General features: G+C 41.4%; 2 protein-coding genes across 2 annotated transcripts in view; both read left to right on the forward strand.

Moving 5' to 3' along the window:
• Positions 1–8,076: 8,076 nt before the first annotated feature.
• crabp2a (cellular retinoic acid binding protein 2, a) lies at positions 8,077–14,609 on the forward strand. Its single transcript, XM_061050423.1, has 4 exons — positions 8,077–8,424; positions 11,790–11,968; positions 12,578–12,694; positions 13,956–14,609. The coding sequence occupies exons 1-4, from the start codon at positions 8,343–8,345 to the stop codon at positions 14,004–14,006; spliced, it is 429 nt and encodes a 142-aa protein (XP_060906406.1). The 5' UTR covers positions 8,077–8,342; the 3' UTR covers positions 14,007–14,609.
• Positions 14,610–25,154: 10,545 nt separating this feature from the next.
• The window catches only part of itga10 (integrin, alpha 10), a 28,331-nt gene continuing 25,888 nt past the window's right edge, over positions 25,155–27,597 (forward strand). Inside the window, exon 1 of the mRNA XM_061050487.1 lies at positions 25,155–25,951. Coding sequence (XP_060906470.1) covers positions 25,900–25,951 — 52 coding nt within the window. The 5' untranslated portion in view covers positions 25,155–25,899. The remainder of the gene's footprint in view (positions 25,952–27,597) is intronic.

Genomic DNA, 27,597 nt, shown 5'->3' on the forward strand with positions numbered 1-27,597 from the left:
CAGTGAACTATTTTACATCCTTTCCTTTTCTTTGCAGCTTGTGCGATTCTGTTGCAGAACCAAGAAAAAATTAAATAATGTTTCCTTATTCTTAAAACAGCTTTCTAATGTTTTCTATTTATAGGTTAAAGCTACTATGAGAAGTTTTTTTTAGCTGGTTATGAAACAGACTGATATTAATACTGATGTATCTTTATGACCTACAAATGCAGAAGAGACCAACAAACCAAAGATTGACTGAAATACAGCAGGGATGTAAGTGTCAGGTAAAATGTTTAACTGCACGCTGCTGTGATAGCCTTTTCCCCTCCACAGCAAAGATTCGTATACATATACTGTTTTAAAAAAGCAGGTTGACATATTTGTTAACACTACCACTTACAAATGTCTGGGAAAAATCAGCAAAGCATAAGAAATACTGCTTTGTCAACAGGGGGCACCAAACTCAACATAGACTAGAAGTTGATGGGAAAGTGGAGTTCATGTAGAAATCACAGCCTGCACTGAAACTTATTTTTTAGAGTCTTATTTTTTTAGGCTCCAGGGAGTGACATGTCTGCTGACCACTATTCAAGAAAATTCAGAAACAATACAACATTTAAATATATCACCACTCTTTCAGGTAATTCTGGAGACTTTAGGGACCCACACTGGTCACATACAGTAACAGTGACCAGAGGTTGACCTCCACTGAAGCATTAAACCATGGCCATTCCTAATCCCTGACATCATCAGACGGCCACACACACACACACACACACACACACACACACACACACACACACACACACACACACACACACACACACACACACACACACACACACACACACACACACACACACACACACACACAGTCACATAAAATGCACACATTCAGACACAAAGTCACGCACATAAAAACACTGTCTACTGTTAACACACATATCTGTGTGCTGACACACACAATCACAGCTGAGGAAAAAGCAAGAACGGACAACAATCGTTGACTTGGGTCAAAGAGGAAAGGCTAGGGGGAATAAAAGAATGAGTGCAGAGTGAGAGGTGGTGTGAGGGTGGAGCTGCAGAGCAGTGGGATGCGGGGAGGAGGAGTAAATGATAAAAAAAACAGGACTACACTTGTATTGAACTTCATGGATGTTTTTAGATTTAAAAAAAAAATCATAAAACCAATTAAATAGGTTGAAACCATCATTTGAAATTATGAGAATCAACCTTGTTTGCCCCATGTTACTTCATATACTCCTTTGCTCCATCTACAAATGTTTGACATTTTTCTTTACAATCCTTCCAGCCTGTTGTCCTGAATCCTTCTTAAAGCATTTAAGCTGCAGTTTTACTGTAATGTTGTCCCTTTAGAAGGGCTTATTTAACTGTAAAGGGCAGAGACAAACTCTGAAAACACAGGGGAAAGGATAGACACATGCATGGAACCAAATAAAAAAAAAGAAATCTACAAATTAAATTTGTACATGTATTTTTTTTTCCAGCACAACTTCGCTCTTGTCTTTCCTTTTATAACTTCTATATGCTCTAAATCTCCCTCTGTCCAGCCAGTCTCATAACAAATGAGCGTGATAATTAGAACCACAAAGACTCAAGGGGGAGGGAAGAGAGATTTTAGGAGCTGGAAAGAGGGGAGGGGGGGTGAAGAACAAAAGGAATAGAGTGTGAGTAATACAGGCGTCTGGGTGCAACTGCCTAGGCATCTGGAGGTTTAGTCTCATGTACACAAGGAGACTCAGCTTGATACACACAGCACACACAGCCACTCCACTCTGATATACTGATGCTTCAAAAACAAAAAGTCACGTTCATGGCAACGTAATGTGTGTTGGCAGGACATTGAGTCATGATTTGTGTCTGACTCTGTTTGATTCCTGTAAAATAAGATTTTACCCAGGAAGAATAATAAATGAATAACAAATGCCTGGTAGGGGACGATTTCAACACACACACATGTATGCGGGGGCTCACAAGAGCATGCATGAGCATGCACCGACACACACGCACACAAGCACACTCACACACACACTCACACACACACACACACACACACACACACACACACACACACACGTATGCGGACTAAGAGTAAGCATCCCTTGTTCACAGCATTAACACAAGGCTGGCCTCAGTGGCCTGGTCTTGAACTTTTCCCCATAATTTTTAGGTAGGATTTTTTGGCAAGCAGTGATTTCTCACAAGTATAATTTTAAAGACATACTGAAACAAACTCCTAAACGTGCAAATGATTTTCAGTCTGCACTCTCTTTCATTTCCTCTTTTCTTATCTTTCCTCTGGACTCTTTTGCCTCCCTCATTCTCTGCCTCTCAATTCCAAGAAGGCTGTTAAATCTTGCCATCTCCTCTGCTCTAATCAAACCCACATGGTTTGTTAGGTCACACAGTGCTGCTATGTGACTTTGAGCCATGAGACATTTAGGCACTTACTTTCTTTAGAGGCTAAATGTACAACTGTCCTGTATTTCACACAAAAAAGCAAAAACGAAAGAAAAGGCCACCACTTTGTGTCAGAGATCTTTTTCTCTTTCCTGTCCAGTTAATATTACCTGAACCCTTTAGAATGATTCTAAAACCCTGTGGTAAGGTCATGAACCCCCTTTTGACACAAACGTAAATCATACAAGAAAGATACTGTAACTTGTGGATATTCAGTCTGCATGCGTGTGCACATCTTGTCCAGTTGCTTCCTCTGAGGGTAAAGGTCAGAGATAATGACTTCCAGGAGTTGGCAGTGGGGGGGGGGGGGGGGGGGGGGGGGGGGGGGGGCAGGGTCAAGTTCACATCTGGGATTACCGGGGTAACTGGGGTGAGCAGCTTTTAGTGGAGGTCATCTGGATGATAAAGTTGAGAATGCCACTGAAGTGTGACTTTACTACGGGCTGATCACACACACCTTCACACGCACAAGCTGAAACTTGTGCAGACTAATAGCTCCTTTTTGAAAATTGCAATTGCAACATAACAAGGACGCTTTTCAAATAAAAATACATGAAATGTTGCATAAAGGGTTAGTTTGAGTAAGCAGTTTTCAAGTTTCCCATTCCAGAGCCAGATAAGCGCTCTTTGAAACAACAAATGGTCTGCAGACTGCCTGGATGGAGACATGGTACAAATCTTTGCCATTTGACTGTGGGGAGGAAATAGGAAACAATAAGCAGCAAGAGGAAGTGAAAGTGAAGATATTGTCACCCCAGTGAGAATGTTGATACAAGGCTGTCTGAATCAAACAGAGTCCTAACAAAACCAAGGAGACAGGGAGGGAAATACAACTAAATGTGCCATATTTCCTGGTACTGTACAACTGGTTTCAGAAAAGTCAAATCCATGTCTGTTTAAATGGGTAGTCATGAATATCAAAACATTCAGTAGATTGAACCTTCCATCTATTTTCTTCCAGTAATCCGGGGCCAAGAATCTGTAGATGCAGGCTTACCAAGTAAGCCCAGACTTCCCTCTCCCCTGCTATGTTTTCCATCTAATCTTGGGGAATCCAAAGGTGTTCAAAGGCAAGAACTCTTGGTCAACCTGAGGTTTCCTTTCAGTTGGATTAATATGGAGGGGGGCATGTTCACAAACACAACTGCCTCCTTTCAGTGTGAGAGAGCAAAGGCTCCATTCATATATCCTGACTAGCTCTAGGATGGAATCCAGCCACCCTGCAGAGGATCTGCAGGATCAAACCTCATGACTATCCTTGAGGAATACAACATTGCCAAATTGGTTAATTGAATGTTTTGCCTTCTAGGTAAGCCCCCTCTTCACCCTGGTGTCTGATGATTTCTAAATCAATTGTATCCTCACATGAGAAAGACAATGCGCTCACACTTATGTAACCTGGTGGGAGCAATTCATTATTTTCACCCAGAGAAACATATCCCACACCCTTGGAGATCCCGACTGTCATCCTGACCGCTGCAAACCATCCCAGTGCCTGTTCAAGGTCCCATCTTTATAAGCAAAAAGAACAACTTCATCTTGTAAAAGCAGCAAACAACGTATAAGGTCCCCAAACATTCTCCTCCCCCAAACTGTGCCTTGAGATCCTTTCCAAGGAAAATAATACACAATATTGTCAACAAGAGACAGCTCTGGCGGAAACCAACACCTATGTGTTTATCTTTGTACCATGGTTACAAACAGTTGTCTGGTTATACAAGAAACAGATGCCAACCGTACAACAGTCCCAGTATCCCATAGTCATCCAACAGGAATTCCCAGGGGGTTAAAATAACAGGCCACAAAAAAAAAAGTTAAAAACATAGACTGGATTAAACTCCCATGATCACTCCAGTAAGCCTGTCAGGATTGAGAGATGGTCAACTCTTCCATGGCAACAATTGTGCACATGCTCTGTTCTCCCCCTTTTTATATTTGGAACCAACCCCCTGGTTCTCCAAGTAGCAGTACATATTGACCTATTGTGAAAAAGACAGGGAAAAAATGTTTACATATGTGCAGGAGAGGTATGAGAACCTCTACCCCCACCAAATATACAATAAAAAGACTATTTCTTTCATAGAAAAGAAGGTAGACAAAAAAAAGAGAAGACATAAAACAATATAAGTCCCAAACCTCATCCAGGATGCAGGAGAAACTCTTCTGGAGTTGGGTGTTGGACAGTGGCTTCTGACCACTCACATTAACGTTTACAAGGTTTCCAACTACCTCCCCAGCTATTTGGTTTAAAGTTGAAAGATCTGTTCCTCTCTTTACGCTAGTGTGTCCAAGACAACCAGTTGCAGATTCGTTTATGACAAAATAAAACCCATCATTGCTTTCTGGAATTGGTGTTTGGGTTCCTGGTTCACTAATGAATCCACCCACCTCGATTGCATATGTTATGGCCAATCCATGGCTAGCATATAGTGAAAGAACAAAACACCAGTCAGGTACAGAATATATTTGGTTTATTTAGCATTTATAAACTATTCCTTTTTTGTAATTATAAACTATTCCTTCAGAAAATAAAATTGGAAGAAGACATTATCCATACTCCATCAGTCTTTAAATGCTTTTTTTGTCCAATCAAGAGTTAAAATCCAATATAACAGAAAGGCAGAACATTCTGCAGTAAAGAGACTGAAAACATAAAGAATGTTTATTAACAGACAAAAAACTTGAACTTTAGCGATTAAAAAAAATTGTTTCCAATTAGTTTCTGTGTACTTTATCAATTGATTCAAAACGTGCTACTCCTGTATTTGTTTTGATGTGTATTTCTCTCAATCTTCCTGGTTCTTTAGGTTGTTTTTATGTGAACTGGGCTGATACGAGTCAAACATTACTGGTGAGAAGTCACATAGCATGCTATTTTTTCATGCACAAAATAAACAGTATTGCCTGAATCTCTCTTGCCAGTTTGCAGTATCAGATACCAACACGGTTCTTGGCACGAGAGAGAACACAGAAAGAACAAGATGCAGAACAAAAGAAGTATACGCAGCTGATAAGGATATTAGTTGGAAGGAAATATAAGGAAATGAAGATGAGTGAAATAAAGTTGGCACTGGAGGAGCACACTAATACTTCTTGAAGACAGAGGAGCCTCTCTTTACATATCTGTAGCCTTCATTCTTTCATTGTTTCTCAACCTCTCCATCTCTGTCACTATCTGTTTGCCTTTGATCTCTCTTTGCTGACTCACTCTGCCTATCCTTTTCTCCAGAACAATGAGGTTAATAATGACCCGCACTCTAGTCTCTAACTTTTTCACCAACTTTCTCCCCCTTTCTCTCCTCTTTCCATCCTCTCCCTTTCTGTTTCCCCCTCTCTTCAACGTGCTTGAGGAATGTGTCAGAGAAGCACAAAAGAACAAAAGCTTGACAGGAGGAGGAGGAGGATGAAGAATAAGAAAAAAGAGGGGGGGGGGGAGAAAGTTGCATGAGGTAAAGGAGAGAAAATGAAAAGGGGGAATCAGGGGAAGGAATGAGTGGAGAGAGAAAGGTTGAGAGGAGCAGAACACGGTTGAGTGGATCTGAATGCTGAGCAGTGCTTTGTCATCACGTGCTGACATGCAGCATCACACACAACATTTCAGAGCTCTTTATCAAGCCCCCTCTGAACAGCACGCACACACGGTGGGTGAGGCTGTCCCTGGGCTATACTGCATGGCTGCCTGTTTGATTCAGTGGCCTTTGATGCACTTATTGTTGTGTCATGGTAATATGCTAATGGCCTGCAGCGAGGCTAAAGATTAATTTTCCAAACTCTAGACAGTTCTCTATTGAAACCTTTGTCATAGCATCAGTCACTTTCAAACTGGGGGCTTGATCAATATCCCTCTTTCTAAACAGACCATGTTCAACAGACCACCATAGCAGTATCATGGCAGACTGATGCCGAGCTTCAATGTAAATAGTCCTGGTTTTAAATGTGGGTCCATTTTTTTTTCGAACATACTTTTTTTTTCGACCTCGGCAAGTTTGTTTATTACCAAATACTATCACAGCAAATTTCTTGAAGAGTTAAAACCAGCAGGTCGGCTGCACAGAGGGATTGACAGGAAAGAAACAGAGAAGAGATTAGAGAGTCAGAAGAGGAAATTACAGCTGTGATTTGACTGTATAATGGCTCATCTCTGTTGTTTGGACCACAAGTGACTTGTGAGGACTTGCTGTGATTGTGGCACGGTGTGTGGCCAATGGGAGCTGTGTGTGTGTGTGTGTGTGTGTGTGTGTGTGTGTGTGTGTGTGTGTGTGTGTGTGTGTGTGTGTGTGTGTGTGTGTGTGTGTGCGCGCGCGCGCGTGTGTGTTGAAGCATGAAACAATATAAGCAAGCTTTGTTCACTTCAAACACGGCAGCATTGCCTGATGCAAATCAGTGTATTTGGTCGCAGGTTTTGATGTAGAAGATCGTATCTTGTAACCAAAGATAAGCCTGAAGCAGTTTTTCATATTTTAAAGTCAGTGTGTGTTTTTAATAAGTTTGACACTGAGACGGTGTATTAGCCGGGTGTGCATTGTAACCTATCACTATTTATGCCCCCCCCCCCCACCGCCGGGTTTACCAAACGCTAATTCGCCATGCAGTGTAGCGGATGGGATCATCCATCAAGAGTCAATAGTTAACGTCGGCTTTGTCCCGTTGCCATCCATCATCAGCGCGTGCGCGCACACACAGTGTGTGTGTGAGTGTTCCCGTTCTCTGTGGAACTGCCTCCGACCCTGCGGGCCCCTGACCCTGCCATACTGGCCCGTCTGACGCGCTGTTCCGAATGCCGCCGCGCTGTTCCGAATGCCGCCGCGTCTCCTCCCCCCCCCCCCCCCCCCCCCCCCCCCCTTTCTTCCGCCCGAGCAGCGGGAGGGTGGGTGGCAAAATCTCTGAGGAGACTCTGCCGACCTGCACCAACATCAACTCTTATTTAACTCTGTGTTTTTTTTCCCCTCTGACGCAGACCACGTTAAATGGATAGCCCACCGGTCTGGGCCAGAAGCTGTATCCCATTACCACCGCTTTTATTTTTATGACACAGCGCCTTGGCACACAGGGGGGAGGGGGGGTTGGGGGGTGAACTTGGCCTCTGAGTCTCTTTCCTCTCAAACACACCTTCTGCTCCCTCTCTCTCTAAAACGCACGCACACGCACACAGACACAGACACACTTTTCAGACTGCCAGTCTGGCAGCGGACTGGTTCTTCCTTCACACCGCCCTGCCAAGACGACAGGTTCTGTCAACAGACCGGCTTGCCTGACGCCCACCTTGTTTTGCACTTTTATTATTGTCCGCATGGAAGACATTCATTTCACCGAAAACTGGCAACACGAGGCGAAACACGTCACACCTCAACATTTGATATAATATCTTATCAAATTAGCAAGGTTTCTCCAGTGCGCACAGAACCATCAGGGTGCGGTCACTCTGGCTCACTCAAGATACGCTCGTGGAGGAGAGGCGTCTCCAAACGCTTGGCAGCATGTGAAGCTGAAGCGCACATGTTGTCTACAGGGGCGTGGCCAGGTCCAGGCACTGTAAACGTTTGCCTGTGTTCTCCAGGCCTGTTGGGCGTGTCCGTGAAGAAAGGGGCGTAGGCATCACTACACAAGTACCTCTGCTCCCTATGCCATTCATAGCGCAGCCGCTTCTCACGAGCACCGGCACATAGGTAAGATAAGAGCTCTGCCAGTCGGCCAGTCATCCCGAGAGGAGAGCACCGGACAGGCTGATTCAACCATCTGGTGAGCCCACACACCCAGAACAGACTGAGAAGTGACAGCTGGAGCCTTTTTGGCGCAAGACGCGCAAAGACAGCAGCGTGCCCACCGCACTTGGACCTGGCAGTTAACCTGAATTAACCCGTAAATACCTGCAGACTAAAATGGAACGGAAAATCCCTGATTTCTCTGGCACCTGGGAGATGAAGAGTTCTGAAAACTTCGAGGAACTATTAAAAAAGCTCAGTAAGTGAAACACAAACTTAACCATCAAGGCCTTCCCTAAGGCAATTTGTCACATTTCTTTGCGCAGATGGTTTCTTGCGCAGCTTTCATTTCTGTGTGTAATGACACAGATCAGATGTGTCAGCTCAAACTGTAGCTTTCTCAGCACATTGTAGGTCAAATCTTCCTATGCGTCCGTCCACCGGCGAGGCTCACCCCCTGTCCCGCATTGGTGGGGGGTCTTTGTCATTTCTGCACGACCCAAAATACAGTGTTTGGCCCACAGCCAGCTTCACCCTTCTTCCTCTCATCTCCCCCTTTGGCCTACCCCGAGAACACAATAGAGACAAACGGCAGCACATATGTCTGTGCCACAGCCTCAGAGAGAGAGAGAGAGAGAGAGATGTCTGTTAGTGTGTGTGTGTGTGTGTGTGTGCTGAAGGAACCGTTTAGGCACGATACAGTGCAGGACAGTCACATCATTATCTGAAGTGACAGTCCGGGAAAAAGGACAAACACCTGCTGCTGAGATTCAAACTTTTCTGGTTCATTTAGAGTCTGAACGGTGAACTCAGTGTGTCTTATGTGTGTTTCCTTGCATGTGCGCGTGCAGAGCTCATCTGTCGTCTGTAGCCAATTCCCATTAAAAGACTTGCCAGTGCGCACCTGGGTAGATGAGAGTGCACAGTCACACACAACCGTTCTTCTGCAGGAGGTTATTAAAATAGCTGCTAAATGCCACGATTGTTCTGAATATAGGCGCATCGTCACTTTGAAGGAGGGCACTCCAACTTCCCTGTTAGACTGGAGCACCAGTTTGACTTTGACGTGTCTTCAAATGTACCCTTTTCTCCTCTCTATCCTTCTCTCTCTCTCCCGTTCTCTTTGTGTGTGTGTGTGTGTGTGTGTGTGTGTGTGTGTGTGTGTGTGTGTGTGGCTTGTATCGTGTCAGAGACATGAAGTAGGATGGGGGCTATAAAAAGGCAAACATTGCAACATGTAAACAAGACACATGCGCAGTAATGACAGGGGAGTCTCATTTATGTGCACTTCTGTATGTTTTTGCAACTGGTTTCCAATAGTAAAATTCACCACCACAACATGTATCAGGGCACACTTTCCTGTCTACCTATGCATTGGCTTGACTGACAGAGAGGAATGGTCCTTGGTCGCGGTGGGGGGCACATCCCAGCTGTATGCAGCCTGTCAGCACCCAGCACCCTCCTGTGGCCCTCCATCCTCTCTTCCTTTTCACACTCCTGATCTCCTCCCCTCGTCCCTCATCTCTCTGTGTCCCAAATGCTTCCTCTGCCCTCTGCTCTTTGACATCTGACCCTAAATGTCTGTCCTTCTATCTATCTATCTATCTATCTCTGTGTGTGCGTTTGTGACCATGTGACCAGACCTGTGTGAATTTAAGCATCTTGGTCACAGGTTTACAAAAGTCTGTTCATGTTATTTCTAAATTCTAAAAAAAACTTTAACTTGAGAAGTGTTCCCCCTCATAGTTCCTAAATGGTCTAAAGGCCAGCACTTTGACTTGACTGAGTCTGAGACAGAGAAGTCAGTTCACGTCTGCAGGTCCACATGTTGCCTGAAATAATCCACACTTTTAGGAGGGACATTTAGTCATTTAACACATGGATCATCTGGAGTGGAACCAAGTGTATTTATTTTAGTAACCGCCATTGATTGATATATTTCATGTATTTTTGATGATCCGCTTAAAAGTTTTTTGCAGTTAAAAAAATGGATCTTGATTTATCAACTTTTACATGAATGATTATTTCTATTATCAGCAGATCTGTGAATTATTTTTAGTCTGCTCTCTTAGACAAACGTGTGCCCCGGTGGTTGAAATGGCATAAATAAGGTACTAAACAGAGAAAAGTTACAAAACCTATAACATTTTCAAACTGGATAAAGCAAATGTGTGACAATTTCTCTTAAAAAAAAAAAATTCATAAACTTGACATAAATTCACTCTCCAGGTACTTGACTTATTGACCAATAATTTCTGCTCTAAACCTGCCTCTGCCATCAATAAAACACTAAATATGTTATAATTAAAAAGGGTAAAAATACTCTCTCATGACTGCATATCTGAGAAAAAACACTATACACCCCAATGAAATGGGTTCAAACAAAAATGATGCTTATAAAATAATAAGTGTTGCTGTTGAATGGTGATGTCCTCACAATGAGCTTCACACAATGCAAGCTCACTCGGCACTTACTGCGAAGATGACAATGCAAACACACACCGTACTACTTGTGTGCAGTAGACATACAGTGTGCAGCCTGGACAACCTGATGCACACTGAATGACTGTGCATTTCTCCATGTGTATATATTTACCCTTGGTGACAGGTGGGAATGTGTGAGAGGTGAGAAGTGCGAAACCCAACTCGGCGGTGGCAGATACACACTGGAAGATGTACACACACTTCCCCTAACACTTGGACAGAGATCTTCACACACCACACACAGACCACTGCTGCCCCCCCTTAGTCTGTCTGCCCCCTCCCTCCTCCTGCCCCCTCCCCACACTGCTCTGCTTCCCTCTCTTTTTCCCACGCTGGATCATCAGTTTTACTGCAACACTCTATGGGGATATAAGTGTACTATCTCTCAATTTAGAAGAAGAGAATGGGGCACTGGTTTAACTCAGTCAGCAGAGCAGGTGCTCCATGTACAGAGGCTACAGTCCTCATATCACAGGTCACAGGTTCAACTCCTGATCTTGATGCTGTTTGATGCATGTCATCTCCTACTCTCTCTCCCTCCACAAGTCCTGCCACTCTATAGCTGTCCTATTAACAAAGGCAAATTGTCCAAAAATAGTAAAAAGAAAGAAAGAAAGCAAGAGAAAGAGAGGGTTCCATTGCTGGTTGCATTGCAGAACGTATAAATCATCAAATCTTATGTGTGTGTATAACTTTTTGTGTGTGCATGTCTTTGTGTGTGCGTAACGATGATTAAGTGTGGGTGGAATGCAGATGTGCTGGGCATGCTTTTATAGTATGACCTCAAAGTTTCCTCTGTCATCATTATTGGACAGAGTTGTGTGGTGGAAGACTGCTCCTGTTACCCTGAGTGTGCACGAGGAGGGTTTGAACAAAAATCAAAACCACACTATTCAAACAAAATAACACACAGAGTCGAAGGCTTGTGGGGTTTGTATCATTTCGTAAACATTTGTTTAATTGGCTGTGCTCCTTAGGGGTGGATCCAATTAAACCTGAACTGCTACTCAAATCAAATTCAGTTCTTGTGAACTAGAAAGTCTTTACTGCTGGCTTGGGAGTATTTTCTCATGTATCTATAACAATTGCACGGAAAGTTTTGTCCTTACGTCCTTGTCTTTGTCTCTCTTGTTTTTGTAGATGTGAACATGATGCTGCGTATGATTGCGGTGAAGGCAGCAGCCAAGCCTCTTGTGGAGATCAAACAGGACGGAGAGACGTTGAACATTAAAACTTCGACCACAGTCCGCACCACTAACATCACCTTCACCGTAGGGCAGGAGTTCAATGAGGCCACAGTGGACGGGCGTCCCTGCACGGTACACAGCACTTGTTCTTATGTGCTAACTCATTTTTTCTTTCTTTGAGAGTGCACAAACACACACACACACACACACACACACAACCGCAAAGGCAAATACACACGCAGAGAATAAATGGGCGTATGGGGAGGGAGCTAAACAGATTACATCAATCTGTTTGATTTGGCTTTTCATCATATTTGGTCTGATAGCGTATCTTGACCCCACCCTTGGTCTCTGATGGCCCATCATGCCACATTATGTTCTTCACACTCTTTACGACCCCTTTTAACTTCCCAGCTTCCTTTCATTCCCCCTTCATGCCCTTTCCTGCCCTCATTCCCTTTCTACTTCTCCTCGTTGCTTCCCTGTTTACCCATAGAAGGCCTCTGTTTGGCCGTCTCTAAAGCAAACACATGCAACCAGCCAGCACATTTCTCTAGTAACGGTGAGCGCATCACAAATTCTAACCTCTAATCGACTGTGCTGCTCCATCTTTGTATTTATCTCAGTTAGCTGCCCTCTCATTATCTCCCATTTCCGCTAATATTCATCTGTGCATCCATTTCCTCATCAAAGAATGTGTAACATTTGTCTCGTGGTTTTTCTTTGTATCTCTCTCCTCAGAGTTTTCCACTTTGGGAAACTGACAACAAGATCAGCTGTGATCAGACTCTTCAGAAAGGAGAAGGTCCACAGACATCTTGGACCCGGGAGATCACTAATGACGGCAAGCTGATCCTGGTAAAGCACTAAATTCTTGCTATCTCCCTAGCCCTGAAAACATAGGTCATGCATCTACACCACTTGGCCATAAAACAAAGACTGATACACCCGTCAGCTACACTCAGATTGTTTGTTGTCAATTTGGTAAATGCTGCGAGCTTAGCTACAACTGAGGCTGATGAAGAAGAGAAGACCTAGAAAATGTTGTTGATGAGGTCGAGGTGGAAAAAAACAAGTTTTGCACAAGTTTGAAATTACTTTGTATTCATTACAGACAACGTGTTGCATATCTGATGATTTCTCACTCATCAAACTGTGATGATAATGTTATCAAACATCCCTGATGTTTTCTCATATCATACAGGTTTAGCTCGAGTCACACTTGAGTAACAAGTCAAACTTTTCTCATATCCATGATTGAAACTTACCTTCTGCATTTGTCTTTGAATGAATCATCCTTACTAAAATACAAAAAGTGAATGCCTACATTTGTCACTGAATACCCTACATGAAAGATCATATGGAAAAGTGTTACATTTGTTTTGTTACACTGCTGTTCCCAACGGTTTCCTGTAGGCATTTCTTGTGTAAACTGAATTGTAAATCTGTGTTGCCAATACGTTGCACTTCTACCAACTCTATTGTTGAATGAAATTATTTTATAATAATAATAATTATTATTATTATTTGCTAAGTAGAAAATACTTGCTGAATATTTTTCTCAAAGTTCCTCCTAAATGCAATTTTCTTTGTATTTTCGTCCGCCTCTCTCATGCTGTCACTTTAATAATGGTAGCTACTAGCTAAAAGTATGTACCTTATTGATTTCCCGTTTAGACAAGAAAAAATACTCTTGTTATTTAATTGAAAAATAGTACAAGTGTATTAGTTAGTATAAAGAGAAAAAAACATGTGACCCAAGTCTACTGGCAAGTCGGTCCAACTAAAGATGACAAATGCATCTTGAACAGTCCGCTCTGGTGTTTGTAGATTTTAACTAAACAGACTGTAAACACAACAAGTATTTATAGGCCAATTGTTAACCAAGGTTTGTGCTCTGAATCACCAAACACCCAACTCATTTTCTTAAGTTGGCAGTAATAACTATGCGTGTGTCTCTGTAGCAGTATCTTTTACTTTTGTGCATTGAAACACATTGGAGACACTGAAAATAGCTCTATTTGGAGTTTTAGAGTGAACTAAAATGATTAAACCGTGGATAACTTGTTTCAGTACTTGTGGCGTCAAAAATAACATCTGCAATCTTCTTTCTTTTCAGACCATGAAAGCGGACGATGTGATATGCACCAGAGTCTATGAACGACAGTAAACAAGAGCACTTCTTCAACTCATCGTCCTTCCAGCCACCCTCCTGTCCCGCTTCACCACTTGCGTCACAACACTGCTCTGTAAAGGCAGTGCTAGGAGATAGCAGTCTGTAGTTTTAGTATCTCTGTTAGCTTTCCTATGTTGTTAGTATGGTAACTGTATCAACTATGTAAAGTGTTGTATCATCACAATGGTCTTAGCTGTCTGACCCTACAGCTGCCTCAAGTGTGACCAGCTGTGTTTTAAACATGTATGTCACTTTGTATGTTGGATCTTCTGAATGTCAGCCTTTTCATTTGGCATTGTGCATATGTGAGTGTGTGTGGCAGCAGAAGAGGAGCGAGAGTATATTTGTACTTTGTAGATATGGAAACCAATATTTGAGCTCTTCAAGTTTCAGGTCAGTTTGAATGTGTCCCTTCTTTTTAATCCTGTAGCCCCACAACTTAGCCTTTTCTATTTCACAGTCCCATTTTCTATTTATTACTACCAGGAGTCTGATACAGTACAGCTAACGTTTTTACTTTGTGTCCTTTTTCTATGAAATGTGATCATAGGAAACTTAATTTTCTATGGGAAAACAATAAAGCATGATATGACCTCAGTTTGGCGTCAAATGTTGGCCCTCGTGTTTGGAAAACCATTAGCATTTAGCTGTGCATATGCTTTATGGTTTGTGAGTGTAGCTGTGGAATATGTGCACAGTAGATGGCTCCATCTTTTTTTAGGATTTCTGTCAGCTGTCTGCAACTAGAATAACTGTTCTGTCCCCTCCCATTCAGTCCTTCTCTCTCCCTCAGTTTTTTTGTCTCCTCATCCATCCACTTCTCTTTCTCCATCTTTTTTTCAATCATCTCAGGGCCATTTAACCTCATAATTACTTCTTCACTATTCATCAAGGCTAAAATATTTCCATTTACCTTTTTTTTTAAAATTTATATCTGCTCAATTGTATCACACATTTCCTTTGCTCGGTTTTATTTCCATTTCCATTGCCAATGGGTTATTTTGGTTCATATTTCTCCGGGAAGTCTTTGAAGGCTGCTTGACTTAAAAATGTGGTGTTTATTTTCTTGACAAGAGCAAGCCTATTTGCATAGCTTATGAAAAGAATGGAAACAGGGAAACAGCTAGCCTGGCACATTTCAAAAAGGGAAAAAAAAATGGCCTCCTAGCAAACCTAAAGTTAATGAATCAATGCTTTATATCGTATTTATCTGATTCATCGATCCAACATAAGGATGCTACGAATACACTCTCTCGTCCCATTATGTCCTGTCTCTCTTCAGCTGTCTTATCTTATAAAGGCAATAAGGAAAGAAGTAGCCAAATAAAATAAAATAAAAAATACATTTTTTTTAAAGACTAAAAATATAAAACGCTGCTTTAAACTGTACTGGACTATTTCTTCACTGGGAACATTAACTTACATGGAGCATTTCAGTTTGGTTGAAATATAAACATGGCCACATGTACAGTTAAAAATGGTGATGGTTCATATCTATGCTAACATTTCTATACAATCAAAAAACTAAGTATACTGTAAGTAAGATGTTTATTTGTTAGCTGTAGAGATGCTGGTAGGCACGTTTTGCTAGATTTTAACAGAGTCAGGATAGCCATTTCTTTCTATTCCCAGTCTTAATGCTAAGCTAACATTTAGCTGTCTTTAGTTACAAATATACCATATACCAATCTTTTTGATTGTACTGTGGACAAGGAAGCCAATAATTGTCTTCTCCACATGTTGACCTGTCCCTTTAAACATCTTAATTTATGAAACATCTGTGTTTTTGTTTACTGAGGATGGTGAACTTGAGAAAACATTTTAGGTAGGGTAAACTGACCATCTGGACTGTGAACTACCTGATCAATCACCAAATAGTCACCGACTAGGGAGCACTGGGCATATCTCAAATGGCAAGAAATGCCAACTGGATTACAGGGTACAGATGATTGACATTGTTCAAACAGGAGTTGTGCATGTCACAGCACAGCATGTCCTTCACAAGGAGCAGGCTGTTAAGGGACCTGACAATGAAAAAGTGGGAGAAAGATGGATGAGCCCCATTTCATACACACCTACACACGACGTACTATACAGTTAGACAAAAAGTAAAAACGAGATGGAGAGGGATTCCTGAGAGAGGAATTTATTGATGCTGAAACTTTTTGTTTTTACCAACTATCTCTTTTTTATTATTATTCGTGCCCTACAGCTGTGCGTAGTTAGAGTGTGACCTCAATAAAGTACCGTTCTCTGCCTCCTGCCCTAATAAAAGGGGTAAATAACCACCCCTCCCTCACTGTTTATTGCCCCCTGGGGCAGTAAAAGACAGCTGTCTGGCCCCCTTCAAAACGCCCAGCCAGTACCGGACCCCTTTAAAAAAACACACACACATCCGAAATATTCACATACCAAACTAAAAAGGCACATTCTGGGAACTCTTAACACATACCATCAAACACTCACACTGTACATGTAGCTCATAAAACACTGTCGTGGCTCACCCAAAAGGTTAATAGATCAACCTCACGGTGCACAGAGGACCTGTGAAAGTCCTGAAAGATGTAGCACCAAAAGGAGGTCTGAAAAAACAAGAACAAGCCGTCTCTGCCCTGGCTTCCTGTCTGCATCATTATCCCTGCATGTTGCTGGCTTTGCAGAAAGCGTAACGAGGAACAGAAGGCCGATTGGCATCTTAACAAACACACTTCGCTCCTAAACTGTCTCAGGGCAAACAAGCAGCCTCATTCTGTAGAAAGAGTCAAATACAAATATTCATACTGATGAAATAAAAAACACCTGTAAGATGAAGGAATTAGCGACAAAAAACGAATGCACTACATTTATTGCAATTAAGCAGCAGCAATTGGAAATTTTGGAACCTGTAACAAGGCAACCACAGGCATTTGCACGGAAACCAATCGTGTTGCTGGTGACGGTTTTGTGAGAGCAGGTTAGTTAAGGTGCCCAGCAACCACGGCTGAGTCAGGTTACAGCTTGACAGATGACTTATGGGCAGGGAGGGGTGCAGTGTGTGTACATGTCTGCATACTTATACTTCAGAGTATGTCACAAAAGTCAAGACAAGTGATTTGTGATCTGGTTGAAGCAATTACTGTCAAGAAGGTGAAGTGCACTCTGGGTTAAATAGTAAAGAATTGGGAGGGCTTGCAGGAAAATGCCTCGCAGGGGGGGGGGGGGGGGGGCATGATGAGAAAAAAAAGAGCCCCCATACCTCCGGTCATGGTCTGAAGTTGCACACATTCATAGAAAAGAACATCTATGTGACAGTGTGATGACAGTCACGTACTGTACTGTCACCCTCCAGGATATTGATTTACACCCACCCACACCTGCAAGAACGCACAAACAGATACACACATCAAACAGTCACACGCACTGCGGTAAAGTGCACCAATCTCTTGTGGCAAACACAATTAGACCACCCAGGAACCTTTGAGGCCACTTGTAAAACATTGGTCAAAAATAGTATACGAGGGCATACCCCACACGCACAAACACACGCACACACAACACACAACAGCTCTCACATTGTTTCGCTTGAATGTTTACTGGTTTACTGGAAGGAAAGAAAAAAAAACACTGCAACCACTCTGGTCCACTCGACTGCATTCTTATTTTACCCACAGTTACAAGGTTCTAAATATCAAATCAAATCACCTTGCATTTCCTCTGTTTTCTCTGTCAGAAAGAAGGGTTAATAAGCCAAAGGAAAGACATGAGAGAGCGGGGAAGATATTCAGTAAAGGTCATGGGAAAGAAATTTGGAAATCACCAGAATATGGTTGGCACCTTGGCACACAGGACACTCAAACCATGTTCATAAAAACTCCTCAGTTAAATGTCTGGGCCGAGGATCCTTCCATTAGGGAAAATAAAAATGAGAGAGGAGTGAAATGGAAACACTGAGTCAGAGACCGGTTGGGTAAGGATAAAAGCGTCCTTTTAACTTCATTGTCTAATTTTATATAAGGTGGTTCATTCACAAGATTTATGATGTAATTCGCGAGAGTCCCTGAACTGATACTGAAACAGTATCTGATCATCTGCTCTGCGTGATCATCATCCTCCAAGACAATGATCTTACAGTATACCAGAGGTAGGCTGAATGAAGTCTTTGTAGGGATGAAAGATTTAATGATAAATCTAATTACAGACTCTGATGGTGACCTCTGGATAGACTGAGGGAGATGATGAAAAGATGGAAGATACCGGGAAAAGACTGACTAGGATAAAGAGGCAGTGTGTGGGAGAAGTAATTTTTCACTCAGCTATTGTATGTGTACTCCAAAACACTGCAGATCAAAGGCAGTGCACTTTTAAACCAAGTTGATGCATCTACTGACCTTCTTTAATTTGTACATGTTGGGCCAGAATCTTGTTAACAGAGAGCAAAAAAACAACAGCTTAATACGAAAAAAAAAAGACAGAAAGTGGTTGATCTATCTGCATATACATGTATAGTCAAGCAAACTCTGCTGGGAACGCAGAACCTGGTTGATTGAATAACAGATGCAACTTAAGTCTACAAGCAGGACAGGCCAAGGTTTCTGACAAACCCAGGTGCTAGAGGACAGAGTGGACCTTCAGGGAAGTCCAGGAGGGGGTCAGGGATACATCTAAGGTGGGTCAGAACAAGGCCCCCAAATGACTTCATACCTGTGTTCTAGGTCTTAAAGCAGACAGGTACGTAGCATGTCTCTAGTAAGGTGTTGAAGATGTCTGTGAACATGTGAGACATCTGATCGGGAAAGTGCCCCAAGGTGGAACGAGAGGCAAATTCTGGACTGTTTTTTTTTTTTTTTCTTAAAAATTGTCTGTATACAGTAAGTCTCTCACCAGAATGGAGAGAATCTTTACTGTAGGGGAACAGATGGCTGCCTGGGGGACAGTCAATGAAAGTCCTAGGTATCTGCTTTGAAGGGCCCTTGGTGTGGATAACTGTCACCACGGCTACCATCGTCTGTGCCGCCTTTCCTTGACATTTTGTGACAATATTTTTTGTCTGCTTGGGGTGCAGAATTGGGGTTGAGGTCAGGCCTCTGTGAACGCCAGTCAGGTTTTTCCACACAATACTCAGGAAACCATTTTTGCATGGACCTCCCTTTGTGCCTAGGGACATTGCACCTCCAAAATGGAAAGAGCTGTCCCCATACTTTAAACAAAATAAAACAAAAACACGTTAAGCACACTTTGTCTAAAATAGAGCTCAATAAGATGGCAGGTGTGTCTACATGCACATGTCATAAAATATTGTGTGTAAAAGCAGCAATATTTGAATTACCGTATGGTGTCTAGACGATGAGAACGAAATAGAGAACCGTTGTAGAGAAATGCCCAGAATGATTATCAGGTGTTAACGTGTGATCAGCTGTCAGAACTCCATGACTCATCCCTTTTTTATAGGCTCAGCACACTGTCAGTTCATACTCACTCACATGCAAGCAAATAGCCATTTCACCCATGATTTTTTAAAACAGCTCCAAGTTGTGCAAATTAAGAAAATCTCAAAAGGGGATATAATAAGAGAAATAAAGTATTGCTAAGTTTCTGTTTTAAAGGGTCTGCATTTGATTTTTTGCAAACACGAGGCTCAGCTTATCAACCCCTCTTTCTTTTCCTTTTTTCTTCCCTCTCTACATCTCTTTCCTCTTTTTGACCGGCTCCCAGACGGCAAGCCAGGCCAAAGCATACCACAGACCAGCATGTCATTGCTAGACACAGTGTTAGCACTGGCTGATGTGTGCTCTGGTGTGGGTTGATTGGTTGCAGAGGATTTGAGGAAACAGGGGTGGAGGAAGCACACCTTGTAAAAAAAAAAAAGCCTACTGGCTGCTGTACATGCATGCATCTCCCACAAACACACACTTAATTTTTTATGCGCATGAAAAGAAAACAGTGTGTTATTCCCATAATTAGTTTTAAGTGTGAGAGAGTCTTATTTTTTTTAAAAGTAGAGGTGTGCACTCTTCACGGGAATAGACTGAGGAGAACAGAAAACTGACAGAAAATCATCATGATAACCCCAGGTGTTACATTTTGGCACAGCTCCTGCCAAACCAAACAGGAGTGACATTGCAGAAGCACCTGATGACAGATAGAAAACAGGCTGGTCTGCTAACACTACACTGCCACTACCGTCTACCTTACACACAAATCACATCTACAGTACTGCACTGATGACAGTAACACAGTGGTGCTATAGTCTCCTACTGCCCCCCATCTATCCATCCACAAAGCAAAGCTCTATGTATGACGCTGAAATACTGATCATCCAACAGGCAAAATATCTCAAGGACATGCCAACTAATGTAGCACGCCCAGCAAGCATTCCTTTGCTCCTCATTCTTAAATGTGTATTTGCTTTCCTTTTACATCTATTAAACATAAAAGCTTTGCAGCTGACTCGAAGAAAGTTCACACCTAGTTCCGTATATTTCCTGATAGTGTATTTCAATTTTAAAGTTCATGCTTGCATCGTTATGTATGCACAATAAGGAGTTAACAAGAAAGAGGCATTATGTAAATACTGTGCTCTAAAACCCTGAAGTCTAATGAGTCTTCTCTTTCGGAGACTGTAAAATAACACAGATTTTATATTCATACCACTGTACAGCAGGGGTTTGGGAAGGTTATAAAAGAAAACTACCCCGCATCAATTCAAGTTGTGTTGTTATAGCAGCGTGACTTTGCAAAGTTCGATTTAATGTCCGACGTTAATGGGCTCTTGCATAGCTCCAGCTGGTGTGAAACAGTCTGTATGTGTGTGTATGTGTGTGGGTCTTGGCTTTGGTTCCAGCTCCACCTCTGCAGTAGTCTGCAGTTGTGTACAGTGAGATTTGGTGACATGATGGGTTAGCGCATCTGACTAAACATGCACTCGCCAGACAACATGACGGTGGTGCCAGTCCAGGTACAGTAGCGACCTGTCAAAAGAGGCCAAAAATGTGGGTCAATGCAAATGTAAAAAAGTCAATGTGTTTCATGGTGTGGGTATTTTTCCTCTGATCAGTTATATCACAAGAACTTTTCCAAAAGAGGAAAACATAAAGCGGAAAAAGATAAGTGCAAAGAAGTGAATGGCAATAAATGCAAGGACACTGATTGAGTCCAATGTCATGAAGGCAGTAACTGTACGAGCACTAATGGAGAGACAGAGGTGAATTATCTAACAATCATTACCTTTCGCCCTCATGGATATAAATAAAAAGCTAATGAAGTTAATCTCATTTCAAGATTTGTTGGCCACTTACAGATCTACTCTCCAACCCAATGAACTCACTGTCCATCCAAGTCCTGGCAGAAACCCACCGCTGCATGAATCGTCTCATAATAGAGAAAGCTAATTTGCAAAAGAGAAAAAAAATCTGAAACCTTTCAAAAAAAATGTGTTCAGACTGGAATTATACATAATATGTCATCAGCTGATCATCACTAATCATACAACTGACAATAAGTAGACAGACTGGATGAGCTTTGCAACATAAAAGTAAAAGAGTTGAAACAGCTGTTTTTGTCTTCAGGTTCTCCATTAGGTAATTCAGACTGACTTGGAAAAAAGCATAAGCTGAGGCAGAGCAGCACCTAGTGGTGACATGTGATATCTTTAAAGTAGCTGTAAATAGCATCACATTTGATGAAAGCTGCTCTTAAATACTAACATTTTTATAGTTTAAACACAACACAACTCAAGCTGAGCCTCAAGTTAACATTTAAAAAAAGAAAAGAATATAAAGGTAAATCTTGACTTCAGTTGACACAAATACATCACCAGTTCAGTACATGAAAGACTCCTAAAGATTATAAGAAACCAGTGGAAGAAATACAAAAAACATAACTGCAGACAAGAACAGAAAAAACAATAGATACAATTATAATAGTACAATTTATCTTCTGCAATTCTAATGCTAAAATATCATGTAAAAAAAACAGAATTCAGCAAATAAATATTCTGAATCCAATGTTGAGTGCATTTTAAACACTTACAGACAGAAGTGAATCGCTGAGTCAGAAATGTGGACAGAGTGGGAGGAAGCACGAGTGTTATCTACTGGAAGGACTCCTTGTATTGCTGAACAATGACAAATATGTTTCACATCTGACAATGCATAGTGTAACATGACTTTCTGTATATGGAGACACTTTTATAAAGATGTTTTCTTCCTGTTTTATTGAATCAGTTTTAACTTTCTGCATGGTGACCTGGTACGGATCACTCAGCATCAAAAACCGCAACAAAATGCAGAGCATTGTTAAACTGTGTGTCAGAATCCCAGGATCGCCCCTTTCTGACCTTTCTCACTTATATAAAACAAGGTGTCTTAAGAAAGCACAGTCAATCTTGGCAGATCAAAGTCATCCTTTGTCAAAGGATTTTAAGTTGCTGCCGTCAGGACGCAGATTCAGCCTGCCAGCATGCAGGACAAAGAGGATGAGAAACCATCACCTTTTTAAACCACTAACTGTGTTGCCTCTGTTTCTTATCTATTGTATTTATTTACTGTCCTTTCTATGTTGTTTGCTCATTTCGGGCTGTATGTATGTGTGTGTTTTACTCCTGACTGCAAAACAAATTGCCCTCTAGCAGGGATCATAAAGACAACCTTGAATCTTGAACAAAGCTAACTAAAATATTCTACTTAAGCATAATAAGTACAATTACTTTGATACAATTTTACTCAAGTAAATGAAATCTACTCAAATAGAACAAAAAAAATTACTTCACTTGAAATTGACTTTAAGCACTGATGACTTACTTTTTACCCCAGGGAGTTAGCAGGACAACCAATATTGAGAGAACTATCACTCTATTACAAAGCCCACTGAAAACACTGAAAAGTAAATTGCCAAATAGATACTTCACATTGACATTGAATTATCAGAAGATTCCACTTAGCCCCTTGCTTTTATTAATTCATTTCCATTTTCCAGGTTTTATTTTCTAGTTATTATTTTTTTGTTGTTATTGTCCCTGTCTTTTGTGCTCTATTCTCTCAAGAGCCTGATGTCTGTAATGACATATTGTTCTCCACCTGAGTCAGGTGCTAGACGGGTTTTTACTCAGTAACAGACGACATGAAAAATGTAGTAGGCTACTTCCAATGAAAAGAAGGTCTGCCCAAGTAAAAGTAAAATTAAGACCTTAGAAATAGTAGGCCGTACACGAAAAAGCTATTCAATTAACGTGAGGATTCTCAATGAACTCAATGAATTCAAATAGACGAGTTGGTCTGCCGGAAATTAGGCACACATCAGCTAAATAAGTCTAAATCTATTTTTATAATCTGAGAGAGCGAACCGACTACACAGTTTGTCACTACTTTCATCTCACACATTATGCTCTGTATGGTTTTAGTCAGTAGGGGTCAGAAGATGGTCGTTCAATGAATTAGTTATTTGACGTAAGCTTTAAAAGTATCGTACTTACACATTCAGCTGAAACACGTTAACTGGATCAACGTGTTGCAGTCTTCTTCCAGGACACCTGAGAAATGTAAGTCAACATTGTCCGACGTTTTACCCTTTGTTTGTTCGGACACGAACAAGATTATGTTGGTATAAATAAAGGCAAAGTTTATCCACTGTAGCTTAAACTACAGTTTATGAGGTTTGTCAGACAGGCACTGCAACATTGTTCAGCTGTCCGTGTCTCTTTTGGCTTGACACTTGGACCAAATTGCTCTACATGGTCATTTGAGTAAAGTAGGTACAGTAAGTTAGGCCTACTTTCCACCATGATGTAGAAAGCTTGTGCCACTATTGACAATATAAGAGTGAAGGCAGAGAACTGAGGGTGGCGCCAAAGAGCTTTATGAAATACTCAGGACAAATGGGCCAGTGTTTGATTTACAATTCATTACCATTTGTAACATTATTTATACAGCCGCTTTTAACAGATTATTATTATTATACTTAGTTTAACGAATCCACAGCACTGTATGTTCTTATAGATAAGTCTTGCATTCAACTCGATAACCATTATATGCATACGGATTTAAATGTTGTCAACACAGTCCTTCTGTTGGGGTCACACACATAAACATTTGTTTTATGCCTTACCAAAAAGTTCAAACTGCGCTCATGACCCTTTGTGTCCTGTAGATGGGGACATTGTCCCCTTTTGAAAGAAACACCCATCACCAAGTGTTTTGTTGAAGAATAAAGACAATCACTCTCACTACTGCAGAAATATACATCTTAAGGAACATTTTTTCAAATGGTTTTATTTATCCTATTTATAAGGATGAATAAGTAGGCCTACACTTGAATGAAAACATTAGATTTTTTAGTTTTTAAACACAAAAGAACACCTTTGAAATTTAAACTTAATTTTAATATGTGCTCTAAGAGAATCCTCTCTTTTATTTATTTTTTTAGCAATTTTACTTCAAAATCAGTCCATCATAAGTATTTCTCAATCATACTCGATAGTAACATACTCATCAGATTCCAATGGCTAACATTTTCACTTTTTATATCCGGAAACAGCAGGTGGATCTTATAAAGGTACTGATTGATCCAGCAGCTATTTTCACATTTTTTGAATTTAATTATTTTATTTTAACACCAATGCTACTGCTTTCTCTCACACATAGCTTCTTTAGAAGCTCCTATTAATGTTGTCACTGTTGGATGCATTATATAGGCTTATCTTAGATGTTAATAAAACCGTTTACAGATGCCAATTTTTGCACAAGACTTGCTTTGCTATGGCTGCCAGAACAACCAGGGACACTCCTCATGGACTGTTCTAATAAAAGGAACATCAGATAACAGATTATTTATGATTCTTTTTTTTTAACGAATCATTAAGTTCAGACTGCATAAGTTAGAAAACATGGGAACACAGGATTTCCAGATATCTTTAATGTATTATAACTGATCTAAATGATTTTCATTAAGCATTAGTTGTGCTTTATGTGTTTAAAATTGTTAAACAAGATAACTTGTTTTTTTGGATCTATGAAGAGCAGCTAAAAGAATTAAAGTAGACTGGATGAGAGCAAACTAAAAGATGTTGAGAGTGAAAATCTTGAGACATGTTTGAAAAAGTGAGAGGGAGAGAGATGTGGGTTTGAGGTTTGCCAGTGTGAAGCAGTTGCTCAGAGAGGAGTCTATAGTGGATGGAGGAGGACTGGTGGAAGGAGGGGAGCTCTGAGGATAAATGCGCTCTTTCATTTCAAAGTGAGAGAAACCCGTTACTGGAGGCACATATTTACATGAACAGAAGCTCACTGGAAACTACAGTTTTTTAGTGTTTAGTGAACTTGTGGCGAGGACCATGGATAACAAGCAGAGCAGCCCACAACAAAGTTTTTGCTTGATAAGCGGAGGAGTCTGATCTTCAAAGACGCGCTCCGGAGTCAGCAGGGATAAAGCGCAGCGCCGACTGACTGTTTGGGAAGGTGCTGCACATTAGTAATGGTTTAATGACTCTGAACTGCGGCCTCTTGTTTGATGGGACAGGTGCAGGATTTTCACGGCCAAAACATGGGTCGCTGACGGGTCAATCTGTCTCCGAAAGACCTTTTTCATGCGAAAATATCGACATTTTAACTGTGGTGGCATCCAAATATCTTCTGCAGGGAGTTTAAGACGCGCCAAAAGGAAGAGGTTATTTTATCCTAAAGCTAGCTCCTGACTGCTTTTTGTCAATGACCTAACCTGAGCCCCCACGCTCAGCAGACATGCCCCTGCAGCACCTCTTGCCCGGATTTGACTCACCTCTTGAGGGGAAAAAGAGCTGAAGAAGTGTTTGTGTTTGTGTGGTGGGGAAGCCGATTCACTGCATTTCCGACAAACTAGGGGAGACCACTTTGTAAACGAAAAAGAGAAAATTGGGAAAATAAGACTTGGGACTTCCAAAATGGAGCTGTGTAAATACCTGTTGTGCCTGCAGTTCATCTTCCTTCTTAAAGGTAAGAACATTATCAGTTTGTTTTAGGTATTAAACTTTGAATGTTGTTTTTTTGTTCCACTTAAAACAACATAGGGTATTGACATTTAGCTTAATTAGAGAGGAAATGATTCCACCACTGCCCTTTAAGTGCATTTTTTTTTTACTTTGAGGAACTATATTATGACAACCTGTGTCCATGATTGATGCCTTTTCACTGCCCAGTTGCTCCCCTGTCCTCCAGAACTGTCTAACTCAATGACATGGTCTTTAACCTCCCCTACTTTTGCACTCTTAACAGACAACACATGTGAATAATTGTGTCATGCTGTCTCCTCCCTGAGGCCAAGAGATCTTTGTTCTTTGTGACAGTAACTGACTGACCATGAAAACATTCCTAACGTGGTTGTGTGCAGGAGAGCCGAGAAGCAAACGCATTAAAACATATGGCCACACTCCATTTGCCAAACAGATCAAAGGTATAGGAAGTTGTGCATGAGTCCAACAAAGTAATGGTCCCTCCTTCAAAGTGGGATAATCCAGTAAATCTATCCGTTTTTGTGAGAGCCGAGGACATTTTTCATTCTTGTCGGAGGCGCTTCAGCTCTGCCAGAAGACGTCTGGAGCAATCAGAGATATTTGCTGATGTATCCTCTGCCAAAAGGTTACTGGTTCATCTCCTCTTACAGCTGACTCCTCCTGACCCTGGCAGCAATGTAACCCGACCTCACCGGCCATATCAGCCCCTTTCATCGCTTGGACTACATGTCTACAGTTCCCCTAATAAGGCGTCCATGCCATGTGCGTTTATTCTATGGAGCGTGAACATCAGCCAACCTCCTTACCCATGTTCACTGTTGCAGTGCAGCCTCACACTTCTCATTGAGCCATTCATGCCCACCTCAAGGAAACCAAAGAAAAAGACCATTGTTGTCTACCAAGATTAAGTGTTTACACAACTGATAAGCAGCAGTATAACTGCCACAGTATAGCACATATACAGCTGTGAGGCATAATGACACCCATAGGTTGAGGTATTATGTTGTGCAAGGCATGTAAAGGTTGTACCTGCTCTCTGAAGTTAATGTTTAGATTATGTTTAGCAAAATGATTGTCCGTGCTGCCAGTTTCCATGTAAAATGCTTCTAATCTAGAAGCTGGACATTAAGTCACTCTTACCACACATTTATACACACATGCAGACATATTTACACATGCCACTAGCCAAATTATGCCTGTGGTTAGGGTTTATATATTGCCTTTCATTTTCTGTTTAAATTGAGCATTTACAGTGTTATTTCTCCACTGCGTAACCTTTTATTTCATTTGTACTCTAGCTTATGTTTAAGAGTTCTTGCACGTGTGTGTGTGCTGCCTTGTTCATGTGTCATACAGTACATAAGCATGTAGTTGAGCGAGTATGTGTGTAATGTTAATGGCTTCAGCAGAGTTCTCTTAATGCGGCCAGCAGGCCCCCTGTCTGTTACTCTCTGTTGTGCTTTACTGAGATGTCGAATACAGGTGTGTCTGTGAGTGTATGTTTGACTCAGTTCCACATGGTCATTCATAAATTCAAGCCATTATTCTCCCTGCTATCTTTTTCTGTTATTTTACTCTCCCATCATTCGCTCGCTTTCATTCCTACTCCCCCTCGTCTTCCACCCCCAT

This window comes from Labrus mixtus, chromosome 11, assembly GCF_963584025.1.
Source record: "Labrus mixtus chromosome 11, fLabMix1.1, whole genome shotgun sequence".
Lineage (NCBI taxonomy): Eukaryota > Metazoa > Chordata > Actinopteri > Labriformes > Labridae > Labrus > Labrus mixtus.

Bases quoted from the DNA above. Each gene is read 5' to 3' on its own strand.
- crabp2a (XM_061050423.1), top strand. From the start codon at position 8,343: ATGGAACGGAAAATCCCTGATTTCTCTGGCACCTGGGAGATGAAGAGT. The intron at 11,969-12,577 runs GTACACAGCACT...CTCTCTCCTCAG, and splicing joins TGGACGGGCGTCCCTGCACG to AGTTTTCCACTTTGGGAAAC. The intron at 12,695-13,955 runs GTAAAGCACTAA...CTTTCTTTTCAG, and splicing joins ATGACGGCAAGCTGATCCTG to ACCATGAAAGCGGACGATGT.